This window comes from Lytechinus pictus, chromosome 8 (assembly GCF_037042905.1).
Source record: "Lytechinus pictus isolate F3 Inbred chromosome 8, Lp3.0, whole genome shotgun sequence".
Classification (NCBI taxonomy): domain Eukaryota; kingdom Metazoa; phylum Echinodermata; class Echinoidea; order Temnopleuroida; family Toxopneustidae; genus Lytechinus; species Lytechinus pictus.
Window position 1 is genome coordinate 5,162,111 of NC_087252.1, and position 27,423 is coordinate 5,189,533.

At 35.9% G+C, this 27,423-nt stretch overlaps 1 protein-coding gene across 3 annotated transcripts in view; it reads right to left on the reverse strand.

Annotated features, from left to right (window-relative positions):
- The window catches only part of LOC129267453 (uncharacterized), a 96,977-nt gene that overhangs the window by 11,392 nt on the left and 58,162 nt on the right, over positions 1-27,423 (reverse strand). For 2 of the 3 annotated variants that reach the window (XM_064103437.1, XM_064103439.1), the window contains 2 exons: positions 2,576-2,899; positions 1,777-2,012 (listed from right to left, as the gene is read on the reverse strand). In XM_064103437.1, the coding sequence (XP_063959507.1) occupies positions 1,777-2,012; positions 2,576-2,899 (560 nt within the window). Of the gene's footprint in view, positions 1-1,776; positions 2,013-2,575; positions 2,900-10,141; positions 10,214-27,423 lie in introns of those variants that run through there. The other variant, XM_064103440.1, reaches the window with a different exon arrangement.

Here is a 27,423-nt window from a genome sequence, read left to right on the forward strand (position 1 = left end):
TCTTTCTACTGCACCATCTTCTATCAAACATAGACTTTGCAGAACATATTTTGATGACGTTCTGGCCATAGTGATAGAAAGGTGTGCGGATCAACTTAAGGACCACTTGAATCATGCAGACCTCACGGGAAGCATCAGATTCACACACGAATTGGAGAAAGAGTTTTTCTTGGCACCAGAATAGTGAAAAGAGAAGATGAAAGTGTGAAGCGTTTGGAAGAAAGCACACACCGGCCAATATCTGCACTTCCACTTTACATTACCCTCTCCATCAGAAACCTGAAATCTATCACACTCTTTTTGACAGGGGACATAGCACTGTCTCAGAACCAGATGATGTTAAGACTGATGATGTCTTCATCAAAATCAAGCCTTAATATCCTTTTCCAGACTAGAATTTTCAGAAGACAGAAGAACTGATTGAGCCGTTAGCCGGGACTCAAAAGGCAAATCATAGTGAAAATACCAGGAGGAAACTATGGTTACTATTCATTTTATTAAGGGTACATCTGAAGCCATACAGAGGACCTTCAAAAGTATAATGTATCAACCACTATGCGCCCTCTTTCTAAAATTAGGACATTCTTAGTCGACCTAAATGACAAGAGATCAACGGGTGACTCAACAGGGGTGGTATACCAAATTCATTGCCAGGAGTGCAACAAGTAGTATGTTGGGGAAACTCTAAGGAAGTTTTGAATAAGGAAGGCTGGACTCAAACAAGAAGCAGAGAATCCAGCTTACCAAAGCCCACTTCACAAGATCGAGAAAGAAGAACGCTGAGTCGATCCTTTCTAAGTCAGCGATTAGTCACCATGTAGCCCCAAGGAACCACACAATAAACTGGGATAAGAGCCAGATCCCAGCTAGAGATGACAATGTATAAACAAGATTGATTAGAGAGGCGATTCACATCCAGAAGAACCATGCACATTACATGAACATAGACGCTGGATGATCAGATATAAACGTTATATTCTCACAGACTTCCGCGCTGCCTATACTATACTACCCCATCTACGGCGATTCAGTGCTAGTCTGAAGGGCTCATGCGCGTAAAACATTTCCCATAGACATGTGTGTTAAAAAAAATTCATAAAAAATAAAGTTGAAATTAGAGGGTTGAATGTTTACTATCAGTGAATAAGATCAGACATTCTATATCTGACCAGAAAAAGGTACCTTAATCATCTAAATTTCAAAATAAATAGGCGTTTATGAAGACATCTCCTGAAACAGTTAAGTAGCCCTAATTTTTCAGCCAGCAAAAAATAGTTCCAAAGTCTTGGGCAAAGGAAGTTCAGCAGTTGCCTTCCTGTAATCAGTGTAAGACGGCCAATCATATTCATACACTTTTGTCAGTCAGCAATATCAAATTGTAAAAAAAAATTGGGAATGGGTTGGGTCAAATGAATATCTTTTGCCTTCTCGCTGTAATAAGGCTCGTGGGTCGTGGCACCTGAAGAAGCCTGCAGAAATGAGTAGGCAAAAGCTCACATAGGTAAAAACCAAACTGGATTGTTAAAAGATTAAAATTTGTTTGAATTGGTTTTACAATATTTGATATGAAACATTTTAATATAATATTTAGTATTTGACATAACATAATGCAAAATTCTTAGTGAATGAATGAAACCATTAAATTTGTTTTTGTTCGTTGTTCGATAAAAAATTATGGATGTAATAAAGCAAGACTCATCAATAAAGGTATTTGTCAATGTGCCCACAACGTTATACACCAAAATCTAATATGGATAATTATTGATCGGGATATACCTGAATTTGGGAAGAAATATTGAACAGCCCATCTTTCTCCTGCATATGCTGAATTTCATGTTTCGGTACTCTTCCATCATTTCTAACCCATGTCAGACCTGGTGGAGGTCGAACGTGGTAGACCGCACAGCTCAGTATTATATCATCTGGCGAGTTCTCATCAATGACATAGATGCATCTCCCTGGTGCTGTGACGTTACAAGACTCAATGATTGGTTCACGGGGCTCTGCCAAAGCTAATAACACAAGTTGATAGTTTAGATGTTTAAAAACTTATAGTGCATATATGTGAATTGGAACATTATTTAATAGTGTTCATAAAGTGAGGTAAAATTGACTAACATGTTGAATGAACCTCTTTCTATTCCAATGATAACGATTTTGTTAAAAAAATATAAACATTCTGAGATTTAGAGCTCGGTAATGATTATGTCAAAGAAAATCGAAAGCTTCGGCTTGATTTTAAATCAACATCATGGTCCATGGGCCGTGGTGAATGTCTTAATTAATTTTAATGAAATGCATATTAAGAAGTATAATATTGTCCAAATGAATCAAGGTACCCTGATTATGTTGATTTGCAATATTGAGGGTTCTTCTTTCATCTCGTTCAGCAGTGTGATATTCCTGAATGGACCTTCACATTACAATATTATGATTGAAAGCACAAAGATCTGGTTGTTTAATTGATCTCTTACATATCTTTTCATTATGCAGGAGGTTAAGCTAATTATAACTTATTTAGATTTGATTAATGTAATAGCCCAGTTACTGATGTTACTCCACTTTGATCTCTTACCTACAACACTCAACTCCGTATAGCCTCTTTTGTCCGCTAACGCTATCGGTACAACAAGGGATGAGTAGGTCGTCTCGTCGTGAACAGTGATGTTTCTAATGATCAAGCTGTAATCCTTGGTGATGCTGAACCTCTCAAAGCCCGGTACAGGATCTGTAATACCCTGATAGTCTCGGGCTACGAGCGATGCTCCGACGTCTGGTGCTCCAGTGAAGTTGTGTTTGTACCAGTAGACTGCATGTGCAGGAACGGAGAAATAACAGGGTAGGGAAATATTTCCGCCTCGCACCGCTGTTAAAGACTCCTCTGTGTGAAGGCGGAATGCTGTGAGAGCAAAAGTACAATAATTTCTGTAATATATATATATACAGTGCTTATAAAAAAAGTTTACACTTAGAAAAAAATCCTGTAATATCCTAAAGATTTTTCCACATTTTAACATTGCTACAGATCAATTTAAGCAACTGACGATATAACTGTCAAAAAATATTTCCGCTTGAGTGAGCACCACTTACTTTTGAAAAGTTAGTGAAAAATGATTTGCGCATAACTTTGAAATAGTTATGCGAATGAAGAACACGTTGAATTTAGCTAGTAAAATTGATTTGAAGATATATTTTACCTTTTAACTTGTTTCCTTGCCCAAAACATCTCGAAGAGTGCATTGCGCCCCACCCCACTCCCCCACACACCGATGCCATCGTGACGATATTTGCTTTACACTGAGCTGTGATGTACATGAAATGGCTTAGGCTTGATTTTCATCTTGTTAATCATTGTCAAGCTTAGAAAAAGTGTGAAGAAACAAGTATTAAATAAAAATGAAATGTAAACACACTTTAAATGATAAAAACTTAGTGAAAAAATGCTGGAGACGTCTGATATAAACTTTTGTTCAGATTTAGTTATGTCTTCAGATCCAGCTGGCACAAAAAGGGTAAAGGTTGTGCTTACTAAGTTTAGAAATTTCAATTTGGGTGGCAAAATTGTTACAAAATGCTTGAATGTATCTGTTTTATTTCAATTGACTAAAAGTGCAAGTGTATGAGAAATGTTTCGCAGGGTAAATTTGATTTCGCCCCTTTCCCTTGACACAGCGTGAAAACGAGCATTTCTGCGCAAACAGAATTCTGCGAGCATTACAAAAATGGACAGTGCTCACTCAAGTGTATCATTCTGTCAAAACTTTTACTTTCATTGGATGGATGAGACTCAAACCTAAGATTATACGTGAAAAAAATACCCACATGTTGTATATTTTTAATTCCCAGGGCTTTTTCAAAGTGTAAATTTTTTTGATACGCACTGTATATATTTTTTCAACATATTTTGTTAATTTTTCATCCAAAATCGATTAAATAAACGCAAAGTAAATATTTACACAAAGTTTACCAATCTTCATTACGAGCATGACTAGTGTACAAAATTAGTTTTACAATGGTATACGTGGCTTAAATCAAGGTTCCCCAGAGCTACATACCCTTTGGAAACTTTGGTGTTTGGTGAGGCCGAAAAAATCTCTCTGACGGGAATCGAACATTGACCCCCAGCATAGAATGCTTGTGTCTTAACCACTAGACCACAGAGGTATGAGGCGCCGAATGTACCAATATTATATAGAACAATTATTTGTTATATAATCATTATTTATTAAATAATAACTATTATTTATATATAATTTACATTTTATTTGTAAATAACTACTATTATATAAAATATCATTTCTAATTATTTATATATAATTCCAAGTAATACTTCATTATTTGTAAATAATAATAGTTCGACATTCCATTATTTATAAATAATGATTATTTGTTTTTCATTATTTATAAATAATGATTATTTGTTTTTCATTATTTATAAATAATGATTATTTGTTTTTCATTATTTACAAATAATGATTATTTGTTTTTCATTATTTATAAATAATGATTATTTGTTTTTCATTATTTATAAATAATGATTATTTGTTTTTCATTATTTACAAATAATGATTATTTGTTTTTCATTATTTATAAATAATGATTATTTGTTTTTCATTATTTATAAATAATGATAATTGGTTTTTCATTATTTATAAATAATGATTATTTGTTTTTCATTATTTACAAATAATGATTATTTGTTTTTCATTATTTATAAATAATTTGTTGAGTTTTCCATTATTTATAAATAATGATTATTTGTTAAATAATGAAAACGTCTACTTCATTATTTATAAATAATTTTTTCGAGTGCACCATTATTCTCATTATTTATAAATAATCATTATTTAATGTTCGAGTTTTCCATTATTTATAAATAAAGATTATTTGTTAAATAATGAAATATCTACTTCATTATTTATAAATAATAATTTTGTTTCAATATCCCATTAATCATTATTTATAAACAATTGTTACAGTTTGCCATTATATACAAATAATCATTATTTATATACAAATAACCATTATTTATTAAATAATGCCATTATTTATTAAATAATGCCATTATTTATTAAATAATGGAAAACTCGCTATAACATGCAAATGTGGGACCGCCCATGATATGAATATTCATGATGCGATTTCCTTTTTCGTGATTTTTCTTCACAAATTTTTGTCCATTTCCTCTTCATAATGACATTTCTTGAAGCAATTTTCTAGGGATATGGTCTGATTGTAATATTCTTCATTTTCTATATAACTTCGTCTTCGTAGAAATATCAAAAAGTGTAATTTCATACGATTTTTCCTACAGTTCACAATCCCCATAGGCGCGCGTGTACGGTAGGGACAACCGGTGAATCGACGGAGTGCTCTTCATCGAAATACTACGTTGGTTGGTCCCCGGAAGTGGCGGGCGGAATTTAGCCCGAATCCTCGATGGAAGTCGATCAAGTGCATATGAGCTGAGAGAGTGAAATATCAGTGTACTTGTACAGGCCCTTCTACTTTTTATAAATATTTCTTGTTGCTTTTTTTGTTAAGTTAATTTTTCCTGGTGTAGAGATAAGTTTCAGTTCTAATAATGCACTTCAAATACATTTTGGAGTGTCTGTTTGAGGCGTTTGGGGCGATTTCACCCTGGCCCCAAAATGCTCGCAACGACAATACGGGGGCATGATGACCCCTAAATTTTAAAAAACTTATTTTTCTATTGAAAATTATCACAAAATTCACCAAAAGTGTGCACGAAAGCCTTCGTATTTCACTTTTAAAACTCCAAAAAGTGCCCAAATGACAAGCTTGGTCGCTTCGCTGTGTCGCTTTCAACTTGAGAACGTTTACGCGTCTGCTTCCCCCCCGGGGCCCCCCTCCTCCGAAAGAAATTATGTATACGGCCATGCTCTAAAGAGCCTGGTACATTGATTTATGTATACTTCATTTTCATTATTTTTATCTCATTATCATCATGGCCTTACGCAGAATTTTTTCCGGGGGGGGGGTGGGGGGAGCAGGACGCGCGTAAACTTTCTCATAAAAATCTTGAAAAAGCGAAGCGACCAAGCTTGTCATTTGAGCTTGGTCGCGTCGCTGTCTCGCTTTCAAGATTTTTTTGAGAAACTTTACGCGCGTCCTAGCTGCTCCCCCCCCCCCGGTAAAAATTCTGTGTAAGGCCATGATGATAATGTGATAAAAATAATGAAAATGAAAAGTACATATAAATCAATGTGCCATATGCTCTTTTGAGCATGGCCGTTCACAGAATTTCTTTCGGGGGGTGGGGGCAGACGCGCGTAAACGTTCTCAAGTTGAAAGCGAGACAGCGAAGCGACCAAGCTTGTCATTTGGGCTTGGTCCCGTGGCTGTCTCGCTTTCAAGATTTTTTTGAGAAAGTTTACGCGCGTCATGCTCCGGCCCCGGCCCCCCTGGAAAAAATTCTGCGTAAGGCCATGTTGATAATGAGATAAAAATAATGAAAATGAAAGTATACATAAATCAATGTGCCAGGCTCTTTAGAGCATGGCCGTATACAGAATTTCTTTCGGAGGAGGGGGGCCGGGGGATATATCGAAGCAGACGCGTAAACGTTCTCGTTGAATGCGACACAGCGAAGCGACCAAGCTTTTTGGAGTTTTAAAAGTGAAATACGAAGGCTTTCGTGCACACTTTTGGTGAATTTTGAGATAATTTTCAATAGAAAAATAAGTTTTTAAAAATTTAGGGGTCATCATGCCCCCGTATTGTCGTTGCGAGCATTTTGGGGCCAGGGTGAAATCGCCCCAAACGCCTCAAACAGACACTCCAAAATTTATTTGAAGTGCATTATTAGAACTGAAACTTATCTCTACACCAGGAAAAATTAACTTAACAAAAAAAGCAACAAGAAATATTTATAAAAAGTAGAAGGGCCTGTACAAGTACACTGATATTTCACTCTCTCAGCTCATATGCACTTGATCGACTTCCATCGAGGATTCGGGCTAAATTCCGCCCGCCACTTCCGGGGACCAACCAACGTAGTATTTCGATGAAGAGCACTCCGTCGATTCACCGGTTGTCCCTACCGTACACGCGCGCCTATGGGGATTGTGAACTGTAGGAAAAATCGTATAAAATTACACTTTTTGATATTTCTACGAAGACGAAGTTATATAGAAAATGAAGAATATAACAATCAGACCATATCCCTAGAAAATTGCTTCAAGAAATGTCATTATGAAGAGGAAATGGACAAAAATTTGTGAAGAAAAATCACGAAAAAGGAAATCGCATCATGAATATTCATATCATGGGCGGTCCCACATTTGCATGTTATAGCGAGTTTTCCATTATTTAATAAATAATGGCATTATTTAATAAATAATGGCATTATTTAATAAATAATGGCATTATTTAATAAATAATGGCATTATTTAATAAATAATGGTTATTTGTATATAAATAATGATTATTTGTATATAATGGCAAACTGTAACAATTGTTTATAAATAATGATTAATGGGATATTGAAACAAAATTATTATTTATAAATAATGAAGTAGATATTTCATTATTTAACAAATAATCTTTATTTATAAATAATGGAAAACTCGAACATTAAATAATGATTATTTATAAATAATGAGAATAATGGTGCACTCGAAAAAATTATTTATAAATAATGAAGTAGACGTTTTCATTATTTAACAAATAATCATTATTTATAAATAATGGAAAACTCAACAAATTATTTATAAATAATGAAAAACAAATAATCATTATTTGTAAATAATGAAAAACAAATAATCATTATTTATAAATAATGAAAAACCAATTATCATTATTTATAAATAATGAAAAACAAATAATCATTATTTATAAATAATGAAAAACAAATAATCATTATTTGTAAATAATGAAAAACAAATAATCATTATTTATAAATAATGAAAAACAAATAATCATTATTTATAAATAATGAAAAACAAATAATCATTATTTGTAAATAATGAAAAACAAATAATCATTATTTATAAATAATGAAAAACAAATAATCATTATTTATAAATAATGAAAAACAAATAATCATTATTTATAAATAATGGAATGTCGAACTATTATTATTTACAAATAATGAAGTATTACTTGGAATTATATATAAATAATTAGAAATGATATTTTATATAATAGTAGTTATTTACAAATAAAATGTAAATTATATATAAATAATAGTTATTATTTAATAAATAATGATTATATAACAAATAATTGTTCTATATAATATTGGTACATTCGGCGCCTCATACAGAGGCGGGTCAGAGGCTAGGGCAAAATCGATCCGACTGACCGTCAGATAAACAGATTTTCGACCTCACCGATTTAATTTCCTTTGTCGGGTGTAGATGGGTTTTGAACAATGACAAGCCATCATGCCTCAGCTGGATCAAAGCAAATGCTTAGACACAGTACATTGCATGCAACATATTTCTCACATATACATGTAATACAAATATTCTGACTCCATTCCGACTCCTTTCCTGAATTTTTTTAATTCCCACGAATGAATTAATTCCCATTATGGCAACCATTATAGGTAATGATGCGTTTGTAACTGTATGAGCCCTTATATATGCAAATGTGCCAATATTTACAAAAATAAAAAGGAAAGTCCTTGAATATAGAAAACCTAAAAAAAATATCGCCCAAACGCTAATCTGACATTCTTTGCTTAAGATATTAAAAACTCTTGCAGCCTCACGGTTACAAACTTATCTTAAAGAAAATATTTTATATTTAAAATTTTAGTCAGGTCATCGTCAGTTTTATGGTGTCGAAACCGCTCTTCTTAGGATAACGAATGGTGATATTGGTTTCATTGGACAAATTCGAGGAAGTTATCCTCACATTAGGTTATCCTTACCTTGTTAGATTTTTTTCAGCTGCCTTCGACACTAAAGACATGACATTCTTTCAAAACGCTTAGAACATACATTTTGAATTAGCGACAAGGTTTTGAAGTGATTCCAATCATATCTTTTGGACCGAAGTCACGGTGTTGTAGGAAATTAGCGAATTGAGGTACCTTTTCAAATTTCCAACAACAAAATATGTCGCCCTCTACGTTCAAACTAAGTAATACATTTCAAGATACTATACATGACCTGAGTAGTGGTCAGGAGGAACAACTCATTATGCTACAATGTATCTATAGTACACCCCTATAAACACATGTTTAATATATATGTATATTTATTATATACATGTATGTATGTTCATTATATATGTATGCCAATGTATATATTTCTTTGTCGCAGGCACGGTTCTGGACTTGACTTGTATTTTATTTTTAAACGATTTTTTTTTCTTAATTTGGTGGATTCATAATATACGGTGCGTCATCTATCGGTTGGAGCCACGGAAATATTACATGATGTGCATAATGTATAAGAGTTTAAAGGAGAATGAAACCCTTGAAACCAGCTGAATCCATATCAAAGAAAAAAAATCAAAGAAACATATTGTTGAAAGTTTGAGGAAGATTGAATGAATAATAAGAAAGTTATGAGCATTTGAATATTGAGATCACTAATGCCATGTAGATCCTCCCATTGGCAATGCGACCAAGATCTGTGGTGTCACACACGTACAACTCCCTCATTACTTTAGTACTTATTTCACTTATATTCTCACTTTTATAGAGTCTATCACAAGGTGAGGTGTTCTCTTTATGAGAGGACAAGTACAGAGGTTTCACAACATTATATCATTGATGAATCGTTTGTCATATGATTAGAATGAGCAAAAAGAGATGTTTTGGGGTATATTTTCAGTGTCCAAAAGGGGAGAGTTGTTCATCTGCGACATCATAGATCTTGGTCGCATTGCCAATAGGAGGATCTCCATAGCATTAGTGATCTCGACATTCAAATGCTCATAACTCTTCTATTGCTAGTCCTACTTTACTCAAACTTTTGTTGATCTTATTCTTTGATTTTTCTGCTTTCACAAAAGCTAACTTGCTCCAAGAGTTTCATTCTCCTTTAAGTAATTTATTCGAATTATTCTTTACAATTGTTACTTTGTGAACTGTATTGTATGAATTTAATTTGAGAGAAAAAAAAAATAAATAAATAAAAGAAAGGGGAAAGCTGATCATACGTACGGAACCAGTGTCGCCCGCGATCGTACATTGTCACGTGACTGCCGCCATCTTGCTAGTCCCTTCAGCGTTCATCTGCAATACGACCGAGTGCGATTTCAGTGTCATTGCTCCATTAACTAACTACACGAAACGAAAATATGTCTGTGTTTTGTCTGTGTTTTCTGCACGAATATACAACTGAAATGATGTGAAAAGATTTTGTTATATATGTTTGTACTCAACCTTTCTGTAAATAAGACAGATTTTCTTAGAATATAGGCTTTCGGAGAAACTAAGAAAAGAAGTGTATTCCCACACAATGCAAAAAGTGATGGGATGTGACTGTTCCTGTTTCATTTTTTTTCCATATCTTGCGAAATATAATATGCCTACATTTTAATATTCGATAGTTAAAACATGAATAATACAGTATATAGTACAATATACTACATGTAATTCAATAGACATACAACAAAGGAAATATCATTTAAGTTTCAAATTTGAGACGCACAAAAAGCAAAATAAAGATGAAAATATAGATATATATGGCGGATCCAAAATATAGTTCATTACTTTTTTCTTTACTTGGCAGCCCAATTAAGGGATGGGGGTAGATCAGCCACCGGATAGTGGATATATAAAGTATAGTTTTACAGTTTTCTCACTCGGCTGTTCATATTTATATTAAATAAAAAATATGCTGTTGATGAAACGCTTCCCAGGTAATAATGAGCTTTAGAATGTCATAGAATATTCGATGGAAATAACAGGATTTGACGCAGTTCTCCATAATGAGTGAAAATAATTCGAGTTGAAAATGCTTTTCAATGTTTGTGCAGAAAATATCTAATAATCACATGTTTGTTACCACCGTAAGATATATGCCATGGATAGAGACATGACTGGAGTGCGAAAGCTAAAATAATGATAATAATTATGATAATAATAATAATGATAATAAAATAGAATAAATCCATAGATGTGAAAATATAATCCAGCTATACCGGTAGATCAATACATGGAATATAAAGTAAAGTGGCAAATACGTTACCCATACGGCGATAAGCCTTATTATTATTATGAATGATAATTTAATTTATATTATAGATATAATTAAGTATAAGCCTGACCCATACGCATTGATAAACCTCATATTATTTCATGACCATCATAGGAATCAACCTGGGAGTAGGGGCTTGTAGAAGGCGATGCCCACCCCCCAAAATTGGGCAAATATCGATTCCCCCCAAATGATTTGTTTTTACAATTACCATTTTTCATGATATGCCAAAATGCTATGCAAGTATATGTTTAAAAAAGTATCATAAACATACAAAATTGTCAATTCTTTGGGCGTGCTTCGCGTGAAAAAGTTTGTGCCGGCGCCTATTAAATTTTTTTTTTTACCACCCCCCTATCCGAAGCATGCATGGATCGATGCCCTTTATGTCCACAATATTATGTAATGCACACTTTATCCCAACTTCCAGTAAAATGTAAATAAACAATTTATTCAAAATTTCAATATCAATAGTTCAGGAGTGTACACTGGTCATAAATCAGATTTAACTAAGTGAATTGCCCCCCAAAAATAGAATGGATAAAAATCAAAATAAATAAATAAATGCAGAAACAGAAAACATATAGGCCAACTGATAACCCCGCCTGTCAGCACACACACAAAAAAATATATCTCAATGTATTTTAAATACGCGAACGAGGAAGATGTCTTAGTTTCAAGGGCAAACTTATAGAGAACTTTGAGCGGGGTCAAAATGGTACTGCGCTTTCTTACGAACCCCCAACTGAATTCAGGCCTTCGTCATTTGATATTCATAAATTCTATACTCATCAGGTAGAAAGACTACACGGAACATAACCCCATGATCGCCACCATTCATAACACAGTAGCTTTCTTTACGCCAAGTTTGCTCTAACGTCAGCTTTGATAAACGGTTTTTAGATATAGATTGTTCCCCATTTTAAGTTGGTGATAATTAAGAGGGTTCCGAGACGTCTCGTCAATGATAGGGTATATTTATTCGTTAACATGGTTAATGTACTTTTCTATACCCTCTTTACATGGGAGAGAAAACAAAATGTACAGGGGGTATAACGTGTTCACAAAAGATTAACACAATATTTGTGTGGTATGGAAGGATTGGTTGACATATAAATTTGCATTAACCCGTTCCATCCTGATATGATATACGGAGGTCAGACGACTACCAAGACTACGAGTTAACTGGACGAGCTTGCAGACCTCGTTTGTTTTCTCGCAGAAGCGCTATGTTCTATTTTTCATTACTTTGACTTCGGCGATAGTGCTAAAGTATAGCTTTAGGCCCATATTCTGAAGTCGGGTTTAACTTAAACTCAGGAGTAAAGTTGTGGTTTAAGTATGGATAGCCAATTGGTACATAAATCACAACAGTAGAGATATCATATTTCAGCTCATTTGACTCTCAAATCATTCATAGTTGTCTAGGAAGTATAAATAGATGATTGTCTCCACCATTGAAGAATCAGGAAAGAGCAGAGGTGCCATGAGCCTAATTACATCAGGAGGGCTAAAGATATTCGTTCGACCCAACCCATTCGAATTTTTTCAATTTGATATTGCTGATTGACAAAAGTGTATGAATATGATTCAAAATCTAACACTGATTCTAGAAATGGTAACTACTGAACTTCCTTTGCCCAAATTGGGAAGATATATCAATGATTTGGAACTATTTTTTGACTGGCGGAAGAATTGGGGCTATTTTACTGTTTCAGGTGATGAATTTGATCCCATCATAGTTATCTTCATAAACGGCGATTAATTTTTAAAATGAGCTGGCTACGATACCCTTCTCTGGTCAGATGTGGAATGTCAGATATATATCCTATCCAAAGGTAGTAAACATTCGACCCTCTAATTTCACATTTATTTTTTATGAATTTTAATGAATGAGTGCCATTTTAACACACAAGTCTATGGGGAATGTTTTACGCGCGTTACATCCAGAGTAAATATAAGAAACATGCAACTTAACAAAAATTTTGACACTATTGGCTTCCCATAATTGTAGCACAGAGTCAGACCATTGTTTAAGTTAAACCTGACTTCAGAATACGGGCCTTACACTGTAAAAAATGATGTGCTAATTTAGCACTTAAAGTGCTTGTATAGTGACTGCACTACGAGTGCTGATTATTTAGTTCAAATTTAAACTAGAAAATCAGCACTCGTAGTACAGTCACTATACAAGCACTTTAAGTGCTAAATTAGCACACCATTTTTTACAGTGTAGAGTCTAAATATTTGTATTTATTCAAGTTAGATCCAGAATCTACATCTATGTCGTTTCAGCTGTCAGCATGAGCCTAGTAATATCTTAGACATGCCCATGAAAGCAAATATTATGATTAATCGTACGTGGACCTGTTTTTCGAGGAATTTTGAATGATATCAGCACTTATAGGGCTTGTTACAACCGATAATGTCGCACCAACGCATAATGTCGCAGATTGCGACATTATGCCAAGAGCGTCCGACGCATAATGTCGCAGTCAACGCATAATGTCGTAGTTTTTCTAACGCATAACGTCACATGTCGCAACGCATAATGTCGCAGCAAATTGTCAACGCATAATGTCACATGTCGCAACGCATAATGTCACAGCGGTATTTTCTTCAGGACTCGAGCTACACATAAGATATAAAATATGCTTTCACTAATTATTTTGAGACACGAGAAAGAGAATTAAGTGATTTGGAAATGAGGATTACTCTTTGTATGGATATTTTATCGGTTTATTGCCATTTCGTCTACTGCCTTTCCCCCATTATCGCATATGGTCTGATATCATTTCGTCTACCATTAGTTTATAGTCAACTATCAACATAGTCCAATAACCAGTTCGTCTAATCACCATCTCGTCTAATAGCCATTTGGTCTAATAGCCGTTTTGTTTATTATCATTTAGTCTAATTGTATTTTTTTCAATTGGTCCAATATCCACTTTGTCCAATATCATTACTTCTATTACCTTTTGGTCTAATAGCCAATTGGTCTAATAACCACTTGGTCTACTCTAATTTCGTCCATGTTCCATTTGTCTAACTTCAGTTGGTTCACTATTACTTTGTCTAAACCCATTTCGGCTAACAATCATTTGGTAGATTTTCCATGGGTACAATCACCAATAGGTCCAATCACCATCTCGTCTAATCATCATTCCGTCCATTAGGCATATTCATTTCATCTTATAACCATTAATGGTATACTGGCACTATACCTCTACGGTGACTCTATGTATCATTGCCGACTTGTTGCAGTACTACGCCTGATTTGTGGTTCAGATCAGCTCGCGAGCGCAAAAAAACCCTTTACCATCCGCCGACAGGGCATAGGCAGGGAAAGGGCCGGCTCCCCCCCCCCCCGCATAAAAAAGGAAGGGGAACGAAAGAAATGGGAAAAGAAGGAAAAAGAGAGGAGGGAAAATGAGGAAAAATTAGAGGAGACAGAAGAGTGAATAAAATAGGGTGAGGTGAAGACTTTGAAAAAAAAAAAAAAATTTGTCATGTCTCAAAAGAGGCGCGATAGCTCAGTCGGTAAAGCGGGGGTTTCTGATTCCGGTGACCCGGATTCGATTCCTAATTGGTGCATTAGTGCCCTTTGGTGTAAAGGCATAATAGTCATTATGCCTACCAGGTCCATTGGAGAGGACCTTAAGCCGTCGGTCCTCTGGTTGCTTGCTTATAAGCATTCATGCTTTCTTAGCAACCAGGTAAAAAATCACCATGTACTATATAGGCTAAAATTTTCGCTTCGCGCTCGCATCCACATCTACTTCAGAATTTTCATGCATAGTGCTTGAAAAAGTGCATAAATTTACCCCTTTTCGGACTGGAATATGAAGTATTTTTAGCTCGCGCTTCGCTCTCGCTTTATATTTGAATGCTTTTCCAGTTCTGATTTGCTTTGCAAAGTGTACATCGATAATTATTACTATTATTGTTTTTACTATTACGAAGTTATATTATGCATGTGTGTAAAATTAGGTAATGAAAATAAATTTTGGGGCTGGCCTCACATACAAGCATTGCTTATTTTTGGCAGCCCCTCCGTTTCACTCTAATTTACAAAAAAATCATTTCAGGCAGCTTAATGTCATTAATTGTGTTTATCAAATCTAGAGGCCTTATTATGTTTTATAAGATGTTATGTTACGTTATACATGTATGTTATGTTATACCGAGGTTCTACCTGACTGCTAAGAAAGCACGAATACCTGTGAGCAAGCAACCAGGGGACCAACGGCTTAAGGTCCTCTCTGATGGACCTGGTAATGAGGACAAATGCCTTGCCTTTTGCCTGGCGACTATTTTAGCTACGGCTTTGGTTTTTTTCTTTGAAAGAAATAACATTTTCGTTTGAATTATTTGTTTTTCTTTCTTTCTCCTCCATTCTTTTCTTTTGTTCTGTTTTATTTTCTTTTCCCCTTTTTTATTCTTCTTATTTTGTTCCTCTACCTTCTTTTCATTTTTTTTTGTCTGTTTTCTTTTTCTTTCTTCCCTTTTTTATTCTTCTCTTTTGCCTTTTGCTCTTTTCCTTTTTTTCTTCTTCGTCATTTTTCTTCTTTTCTTTTTTTTGTCTCTAATTTTTTTCTTGTCTTTATCCTCTCTTTTTCTTCTTTGTATCTTCATTGTTTTCGATATATTATGCACATGGTATCGTACTACAAGTTTTTTTTTTATTATTATTATTGGAAACTGTATAGATATATGTAAATAAACAAGTGAAGAAATAAATGAACACTCATAGGAATATATTCGTTGATCAAAATTATTGAGTGATCAGCAAACCATCTATTTAAGATATTGATGCCTATTTTTTTTTTTAACCCAGCCTCTGACAGGCCTTTGCTGGCTTAGCCTAGAGGACTCCGTGATGTAAAATGATTTAAAAATATAATCATGGAGTCCAATGCTGGCTCCCACATATTTTAATTTTTTTTCTCTCTCTTGTTATGTTTTCCATTTTGTTTATTTTGTATACTGTGCATGTATCCTTAGTTTCAATTTGAAATGTATGTTGTATTTTTTAATGAGAATTTAAAATAAATAAATGAAATGAAAATATATGCAAATCTCATTATCATCCAACAACCATTTTCATACAATATTGATGTATTAATTTGTATTATGTTTGAACGGAGATCGTAAGATAGAGTATAGAATCATGAAATGTGATTATAATTTATATGTTTGTTTATATAGATTAATATGTTATCTTTTATCTTCTTGGCATTTTTTAAGCTTCAATCATTGAGTATATAAATCTCTGCGGGATAAGTATAGGCCTATAATTACTAAGAATTGAGTTGCTCATTATAGGACGCATAATCATGCTTGTCTGATTGTTTTCCTGGCGTCCAATAGGTTTTTTTCTAAAGACATTCCATTCTTTATATTGTTTTTGCTTAAGAATTAATGAATAATCATAGCGACACTAAATCAGCTTATCTTTACTTCTACTACTATACAATTGAAGAATTGACGCAGAAATCAAATTTTGTGATAGATTTTGTCATAACATCCCAATACAAGTTAGGCCTTTATCATGCACCTTTTCCTTTTTTTCTATAACAAGTACGTAGCAAGGAGGCGGTGTGAGGATCTTTCCCACCCTAACGCCCCCCCCCAAAAAAAAGGAGAAACGGTGATTGCGAAGGGGGAAACAATGGCGAAAAAGATAGCTTTGCGGGATTTTCTTTCTCATTCTCTCTAAACATTTGCTTCCGCGCATGTTTGCGAGAAAATCATTGTTTTTCTCATTTGTTTACCTTTCTGTACTACTCCGTTTTCTTATCCCGGCTATATTGCTAGTGTGTTTCGTGGCGGCATCAAGTTTTAAAGAATAATATTTGGGAACGGAATTAGTATTAACATTATAGGTCAAAGCCAGGGGCGGAAATCTCTCCCAAAAGGTAGGGGGGACACAGGGGCGGATCCAGCCTTCGCCAATAGGGGGGGGGGGCGGAAATTTGTTTCAGCCATATTTTCCCCGATCGGCAGCTCGAAGATGATTTTTGTTTGTTTCTTTGAAGGGATAGTCCTCATTAGTCACTTCTTAGCTTTATTCTTATTAATTAATATATAATATCATAATCCTTATTTATATGATGCGAGCGCGAAGCGCGAGTCAATTTTTTTGGGACATTTTCACCCAAAGAATGGAAATTCTAAGCGCTTTTTGTAACTCAAGCAGAATAGGTATATAAGTAAACAATTGATGCGAGCGCGAAGCGCGAACGGAAAATTTCGAGATTTAGTCCTATAATATTTACTGAACGAGACACTCTATTCACGTTTTGTAAATCATGAAAAGGATGAGTATTAATAATGCGAGCGCAAAGCGCGAGCAGAAAATTTTTATATACGTTTTGAACTGGTACCTGTTGAAAAGGTAGCTGTTAAGGACTGCTTGCACTTAAGTAGTTATAGGTTAGACCTCATACCAACTTGACCTTTGATCTTTGACCCATGACCTTTGACCCATGCCCTTTGACCTGGTCAGCTATGACCTTTAGCCCGGTCAGCCTTTGACCTTTGGCCCGGTCAGCCATGACCTTTAGCCTGTTCAGCCTTTGACCACATGACCTTTAGCCTGTCAGCCTTTGACCTTTAGCCCAGTAAGCCATGACCTTTAGCCCGGTCATCCATGCCCTTTACCCCGGTCAGCCTTTGACCACACGACCCGATGGGTTGACCCAGACTTCCGGCCAGCCACAACGTCACCATGAATCGGTATTACGACACAGTTACGCAACCACGGCCGTGATGTCATATCCCAGGGAATTACCCTTTACCCGGTATTGCACCACCGTGGCGCAATCGTCACGTATAGGATACGATGCACAAAACAGACGTATGATTTCTGCACAGTTTCCTATCGAAAAAAGGATCTTTCTCCGCCTTCCAGCGGATATGTCAACCGCCTCGCATGACGTCACCGGCTACGTAAGCACCGTGATGTCATCCCAGGGAATTCCCCTTATCCCATCGTATCGGTATTGCACCACCGTGGCGCAATCGTCACGTATAGGATACGATGCACGAAACAGACGTATGATTTCTACACAGTTTCCTATTGAAAAAATTATCTTTCTTTGCCTACCAGCAGATATGTCGAACCCGATATGTCAAGTGCCTCGCGGTTCACGAATCGATCACCCCACTCACGACCAACGCCCGTCATTGAACTTGGGATATCCTATTCAAGGTGAAAGCCGGCTCTCTCTGTCTCTTATTACAACAATTATTGGTAATCCAACATGTGATTATAATCCTGATAACAGTGGCATCTCAAGCTCTACTCATTCCAGACTTTCCCCCATCAAAACTCTCTGACTTTTCCATACTGTTTTGTACATACCTCCATACTTTTCATTTTAACTCACATGACCTGCACGGCTCTCTGACCCGCAAAAGTATACTATATTGAAACCCGTAGACGACTCCTTTCAATCAACTTCATTCATCCGCAGTACAGATGGTGATAACATGAAACACTATACAGTCAAGGATGATTCTTTATTATTACTATCATTTATTCTATTCCATTTCAATGTAGATAGGTTCAATTAGTGTATAAACAGCAGATTTTGATACAAAGGTAAAAATAATGTAAGATATGTTCTCAAATTACGTTGTCACAACAAAATAATTAACTGTTCATTGTTAATATTAAAGTGAAGTTCTCGTTTTTTTCTTTTCCTTCGCTTAACTTATTGGATTGTAACACATGTCTATGGATGGCATTCAGAAAATATGAACACAATGAAGTTCAAACTGTCATTTATGCCCGCATTTATGTTGACGGCGTTTTCTTGGATTATTCGACAAGCTGATGTTTGTGCCTTTAGTTGTAGGTTCCATCTTCACCCTCCGTTTCTTCTCCACCATCATCATTATCGTCATCGTCACCTTGATACTGGAATAAACCATCGAATTGTGAACCATGCCTGGCTAACACTCTCTGTACGGCTTTCCGGAATTCCATGCCATTCTCTAATCTTTCCGTGAGATCGGACACGATTTCATGATTGATGTCAGCGTCTTCGAGGTACACGTTCTGCTGCAAGAACTGAGAGTACAGATCGAAAAAGATGCGTTTGACTGCCCACATTAGTTTCACGTGAGCCTTTGCTTTAGCGTCTTCTTCTTCCATTCCTTCTGAGATGTATTTCTGATATTTTTCGTCTCTCAAGTCCTTGGTGGCCGTCATGGCTTGCTCTAACCATCCTCGATAAGCGAGGTTGTCTTCAGTTTCTTCCATGTTTGCTGTCATTGACGATTCGTGTCCATCGCTTTCTGATACGCTCGTTTCGGAATCACCGTTGGATTCTTCAACTCTTTGCATTTGAGAGGATGGGTCGGATTCTTCATCTTCACTCGTTTCTTCTCCAGTATCATGCTCAATTTGTTCATGCCTCTGCATGTTATATTTCCTACTAAAAGTTTTATCGCATCGTGAACAAGCGTAACGGTTGGACATATCCAATATATTCATGCTGACTCGATGATTATTTGTTGGGAAATGAAGAAAATTAACGTTCAAACTTGTAATTATACGTAATCATGAAACGCGCGCGAAGGTACTTTGATTCTTACGGATTTTTACGCATTCTTACGGATTCTTACTCATTCTTACGGATTCTTACGGATGTTTACTCATTCTTACTCATTCTTACTCATTCTTACGGATTTTTTACGGATTCTTACGGATGTTTACGGATTCTTACGGATGTTTACGGATTCTTACGGATGTTTACGGATTCTTACGGATTCTTACTCATTCTTACGGATTCTTACTCATTCTTACGGATTCTTACGGATTTTTTACGGATTCTTACGGATGTTTACGGATTCTTACGGATTCTTACTCATTCTTACGGATTCTTACTCATTCTTACGGATTCTTACGGATTTTTTACGGATTCTTACGGATGTTTACGGATTCTTACGGATTCTTAGGGATGTTTACGGATCCTTACGGATCCACGTTGGAATGACCCATGCTGCATGGGTCATTCTAGCGTGGATGAACATATTTTCCTTGAGATTATATGAAAGCATTGATTAATCCGTAAAAATCCGTAAGAATCCGTAAGAATCCTAAACATCCGTAAGAATCCGTAAACATCCGTAAACATCCGTAAGAATCCGTAAACATCCGTAAGAATCCGTAAAAAATCCGTAAGAATCCGTAAGAATGAGTAAGAATCCGTAAGAATGAGTAAGAATCCGTAAGAATCCGTAAACATCCGTAAGAATCCGTAAACATCCGTAAGAATCCGTAAACATCCGTAAGAATCCGTAAAAAATCAAAGTACCTTCGCGCGCGTTTCATGATTACGTATAATTACAAGTTTGAACGTTAATTTTCTTCATTTCCCAACAAATAATCATCGAGTCAGCATGAATATATTGGATATGTCCAACCGTTACGCTTGTTCACGATGCGATAAAACTTTTAGTAGGAAATATAACATGCAGAGGCATGAACAAATTGAGCATGATACTGGAGAAGAAACGAGTGAAGATGAAGAATCCGACCCATCCTCTCAAATGCAAAGAGTTGAAGAATCCAACGGTGATTCCGAAACGAGCGTATCAGAAAGCGATGGACACGAATCGTCAATGACAGCAAACATGGAAGAAACTGAAGACAACCTCGCTTATCGAGGATGGTTAGAGCAAGCCATGACGGCCACCAAGGACTTGAGAGACGAAAAATATCAGAAATACATCTCAGAAGGAATGGAAGAAGAAGACGCTAAAGCAAAGGCTCACGTGAAACTAATGTGGGCAGTCAAACGCATCTTTTTCGATCTGTACTCTCAGTTCTTGCAGCAGAACGTGTACCTCGAAGACGCTGACATCAATCATGAAATCGTGTCCGATCTCACGGAAAGATTAGAGAATGGCATGGAATTCCGGAAAGCCGTACAGAGAGTGTTAGCCAGGCATGGTTCACAATTCGATGGTTTATTCCAGTATCAAGGTGACGATGACGATAATGATGATGGTGGAGAAGAAACGGAGGGTGAAGATGGAACCTACAACTAAAGGCACAAACATCAGCTTGTCGAATAATCCAAGAAAACGCCGTCAACATAAATGCGGGCATAAATGACAGTTTGAACTTCATTGTGTTCATATTTTCTGAATGCCATCCATAGACATGTGTTACAATCCAATAAGTTAAGCGAAGGAAAAGAAAAAAACGAGAACTTCACTTTAATATTAACAATGAACAGTTAATTATTTTGTTGTGACAACGTAATTTGAGAACATATCTTACATTATTTTTACCTTTGTATCAAAATCTGCTGTTTATACACTAATTGAACCTATCTACATTGAAATGGAATAGAATAAATGATAGTAATAATAAAGAATCATCCTTGACTGTATAGTGTTTCATGTTATCACCATCTGTACTGCGGATGTCTACGGGTTTCAATATAGTATACTTTTGCGGGTCAGAGAGCCGTGCAGGTCATGTGAGTTAAAATGAAAAGTATGGAGGTATGTACAAAACAGTATGGAAAAGTCAGAGAGTTTTGATGGGGGAAAGTCTGGAATGAGTAGAGCTTGAGATGCCACTGTTATCAGGATTATAATCACATGTTGGATTACCAATAATTGTTGTAATAAGAGACAGAGAGAGCCGGCTTTCACCTTGAATAGGATATCCCAAGTTCAATGACGGGCGTTGGTCGTGAGTGGGGTGATCGATTCGTGAACCGCGAGGCACTTGACATATCGGGTTCGACATATCTGCTGGTAGGCAAAGAAAGATAATTTTTTTCAATAGGAAACTGTGTAGAAATCATACGTCTGTTTCGTGCATCGTATCCTATACGTGACGATTGCGCCACGGTGGTGCAATACCGATACGATGGGATAAGGGGAATTCCCTGGGATGACATCACGGTGCTTACGTAGCCGGTGACGTCATGCGAGGCGGTTGACATATCCGCTGGAAGGCGGAGAAAGATCCTTTTTTCGATAGGAAACTGTGCAGAAATCATACGTCTGTTTTGTGCATCGTATCCTATACGTGACGATTGCGCCACGGTGGTGCAATACCGGGTAAAGGGTAATTCCCTGGGATATGACATCACGGCCGTGGTTGCGTAACTGTGTCGTAATACCGATTCATGGTGACGTTGTGGCTGGCCGGAAGTCTGGGTCAACCCATCGGGTCGTGTGGTCAAAGGCTGACCGGGGTAAAGGGCATGGATGACCGGGCTAAAGGTCATGGCTTACTGGGCTAAAGGTCAAAGGCTGACAGGCTAAAGGTCATGTGGTCAAAGGCTGAACAGGCTAAAGGTCATGGCTGACCGGGCCAAAGGTCAAAGGCTGACCGGGCTAAAGGTCATGGCTGACCAGGTCAAAGGGCATGGGTCAAAGGTCATGGGTCAAAGATCAAAGGTCAAGTTGGTATGAGGTCTAACCTATAACTACTCACTTAGCCATGAAGGCGTTACATATTTTCAACAATTAAAAGATGCGAGCACGAAGCGCGAGCTGAAAAATTTTGAACTTTCTAAAGAAAGAAAGGAAACTTTTAATCAGTTTTTGTAATCGTGAACAGGATAGCTCTATAATTTAATAATTGATGCGAGCGCGAAGAGCGAGCAGAAAAAAAAATCAAGATTTAGACCTAAAAATGGGCCACTCTGTTCATGTTTTGTAAATCATAAAAAGGATGAGTAATATGGGGTCTTCCTACATTAATAAAGTGAGCACAAAGCGCGAGCAGAAAAATAGTGATATTGTGATCTGAAACTGGATAATGATTTAAATAGAGAACAAGTTGAGTATCTGAATAAACATGCGCGCGCGTGTTTCATATTTAGACCTAGAATCTAGGCATTCTAAATACATCTTCAATCATGAAAATCATGAAACTTTGATATTCCGATCTGAAAAAAGAGTCAAGTTCAGCTTTAAATTTCAAGCACTTTGTAGAAAAATTGTAAGGTGGATATGGATCGCACTTAAAAACCGGAGCTGATATTTTCATTATTATTACTCTGAGTTTTGACATAGGACCGGGACATCCTTACAACATGTCATCATATGAAAATGATGACTATCTTCCTATTCCTCTTGCTAAGCGAGATGAAACAAAAGGGACAATTTGATTATTAAATTAATATCATATTTATTAATGCCCGTAATATGAGGGCGCGAAATCTGATGATATTATGGCATAGAAAGTGGACATTTCACTTCTGTAATTATGAATAGGATGCATCAGTTAATGTATTTTTAACCATTAATGCGAGCGCAAATTGCGAGGTAAAATTTTTGATAAACTGTGTCATGAATAGGGGATTATAAGTAGTTTGTTGTATAATCAATATTGAAACATATATAACTCGCCAATCAAAATGCGAGCGTGCAGCACGCTAGCTGATAAGTCTTAACAATCAGACCTGAAAAGGGATATTTTGAAAACTTTATGAAATACACGAAAATAATAGGTACCTGATAAATCAAAATTTGCGAGCGCGCAGCGCAAGCAGCAAATGTTAATATTCAGACCATAAAACTGACATTTTTACAGAGCACTTTTTAAAAATCAATTTGTAAATCACACAAAATAATGAAAGTTCGATTTCCGAGGTGAAATATGTTTTGTATATTGACTTCCAAACTTGACATTCGAGCTCCATATTGAACAAGATATTAAATCACCTAACAGGCAATGCGAGCGCGAAGCGCGAGCGAAAATTTTCTATAGTGGCACGAAAGATTCTTTTTATTTTTCAAGTCTTCCTCTCATCTTATTTTATGCACTCGTCGTCCTTCTCTTCTTTTCTCCTCTCTTTTCCCTCCTTTATTCCTTCTTTCTTTCCCTTTCTTCTTTTTTTGCTCCGCCAAGAGAGGGGGGGGGGGGGGGGCCTCGGCCCCCTGGTCCGCCTACGGGGACAAGAGGCGGGAAATTTGACAAGCAAAAAAAAAGGTTATCATCCCAAAAGTAAGGTCATCTCGTCCCAACTCGTCCCAAAAAATACATGTTTTATTTCGATTTAGAATGATGTATTTCTTACCATCATAAAAGACAAAAAAAAGTAGGGGGGACATTTGATATTGTGTCCCCCCTACTATTTTGAGTAGGGGGGACACGTCCCCCCTGTCCCCCCCGGGATTTCCGCCCATGGTCAAAGTATATGAAGTCATTTTGTCTTCAAATTGATCACACAACATTTCCGATCCTTATAGGTCAGGGTGGTAAACTCTATAATAATAATGCCGTCAATTACCCACAAAGGCTACTTCTTCCGTTTTTCAGCTCTTTACTAGTCAGTCATAATTTATTTGGGGACCGCGGACGGCCTGTTCCTCATTTAAAAGGGGCAGTTATACAAATTGTGCCGTACCTTATATATAAAAAAAGAAAGTACAATTTTACTATAGAATTATATGGAAGTTCATGTCATCAATCTCCTGTCGCCTATTTTTGCGCCATTAATTTGATATTTAGCATGTCACTTAAGTTCCTAATCATCCAAATACACTGTTGAAATAAATCTAAAAACGCTGTTTACGATGTGAATCACACAGTAATTGTTTAAACAGTTTAAAATCTAAAAAAAAACAGTCCAAATTCAAATATTTAATTATCAATAATTAAATTCAAATATTAAATTATCAATAATTAAAACATGATTGTTTAAGATTTTGAACACTTGTTTAAAATGTTTAAACAACTACTGTGCAATTCTCACAGTAAACAGCGTTGTTTAAATTACTTTTGACAGTGTAGAACTAGAAGTGCTTCATATAAATGAGTTCAATCAGGGGCGGATCCATGATTTTCCAAAAGGGGGGCACATTTTTCCAATGAAAAATTTGACAAGCAAAAAAAAAAGTTTTTCAACCAAAAATTAAGGATATTTCGTCCCCGAAAAAAAAATCGAGAATAAAAAAGAAAAGAAAAAGTCTTCACTGTCAAATGGAAGGGGGCACAGTTCAACACAATTTAACACAATTTTTACATCACAAATTTTCATTTTGTTCTCAAAGGGGGGGGGGGGAGCACGAGCCGGCTTTGCCCCCCCCCCCGCCCCCTGGATCCGGCAGTGAGTTCAATGTTTTGAATTTGACAAGCAAAAAAAAGGTCTTTAACACAAAATTAGAGGTCGTTTCGTAAAAATTTTGTTTAGAGGGGGGGGGGGGGCAGGTGAGGGGTTGATTATGCTACTGCCATGCGGTGAATTAAACAACAAATGGTGATTGGAGATTATCAAAGCGGCATAATTTTTTTTTAATTACAATTATTTATTCTAAACATTATTTTGATATTTCTTTTTAAAGCAGGCAAAATTGTTTTTAAGCATTTCCTTTTGTTTTAAAATCATATTCATTCCTTCCTCATTGTTATAACATGTGAAAAGGATAAATAACATGAAATCATTTACATTATTGAATCATAATTCATAATTAAGAAAATCGTAAATTGGTTATTCTAAATTTAAAATTAGAATCCATTTGTAAATATTTCTTTGATATTTCATAATCACAAAGGGAATAATCATAATACGGACTAAACATTTCTGATCTAGAAATCTCTGAATATAATGCACAAGCACACTATTGATAAATATTTTGTTCATTTTTAGTATCATTAAATCAAAATAATTTTAGGAAGTTATATAAAAAAAACACACACCAAGCGAACAGTCACGCTTTACCCCCCCCCCCTTTCCCATAAACAAAGCATACAAAGAATGAAAAGAAGGAGAAAGAAAGAATATAACAAATGACAAAATAAAAAAAAAACTTATCATAAAAAACACAAAATGTAACAAAATAAAAATATATATGAAATAAATATTTTTTTCATAAATATGGATCTATTTTGTTTTCATTTTAATAATCATTTTTTCATGAATATAGATCTATTTTTTTCCAAATTAAAATGAAAAAATGGTATTGAATTATATGCCTAAATCACGATTTAATTGAATCGAGACGACTTGCCGAAAGTTTTCACTCTTCTGACATGCATATTCATTAAACTGTGCTGTAAAGGCATGCAGTGACGACATCTTATAAATATTCATATGCGCATGCGCAGAATCTTCTTTCACGTTACCTCAAACATGGCGATCTCGCGATTGGGACAAAAGTCCGAAAATTGATGCTCTTTTGAAGAATTTAGTGGAATTATATACATCATATATATTTCCAAGATATCCTGGCTTAGGAACAGTTTGTTTAGGTAAGATTGATCATAATCGTTAGATTTTTAATTGATTATGATCATCGGTTTTCTAATGCCAAACATCGCGAAGTTTTGTACTCTGATGATAATGAGTGGTTGCATTCAGGACCTCGACACTGACTAAAAACGTCGTGTCGAGGTCCCCGGGGCAAACTTAACCGCACATTTAGTGTTCTTGCTGTCCGCAGAGTCCATTAAATCCTTTAATTGATCATCATCAAGGGGTTCAAATCTTGGAAGATTAGCTTCTGCCATCATGCACAAAAAAATGCGTTTTTAGAACAAAAAGAGATGAAACGTAGGAACAGACCTGGGCCTAGTACTACTACTAGTCTGCAAATTAGCGATCCGCTTAATCGATAATTTACGGCGAAATGATCGTCTGCGCAGCGCGTATGCGCGTCGAACGCGCGAGTTGTCTGAATTTATCGACCACAAATCGCGGTGAAATTATGGTATCCGCAATCATCGCACAGAGCATTTTTTTGCACGTAAACAAATGCGAATTTCACCAAATTTTAACCATGCCCGTTGTTAAGGGGCGGATCAGGGGGGCAACGGGCAGAAATCTTTTGAACTATGCCCGTTGCCCTTGGAAACCACCTTAGTTTGTTGTTTTGCAGGCATGGTCAAATACATGACCCCACTTTTGACCAATCAGAGGAATGGATTATTCGACATTCTTAAAGAGAGGTATATAACATGAAATGATTAAAACATGTATTCAAAATGCCTAAATTCTAGGTCGAAATCTAAAAACAATCCGCGCACTCAAGTTTATTGAGATACGCAGCTTGTTCTATATTTTTATAACGTGCTTGAATTATCCAGTTTCAGATCAGAATATAATAAAACTTCTGCTCGCATTATTAACATTAATATAGGAAGATACCTAGTTACCCATCCATTTTACAATTTACAAAACATTACAAGAGTGTCCTGTTCTTAGATCCAAAATCTATTTTTCGGCTCGCGCTGCCGTCAATTGTTTAGTTATGTAACTCG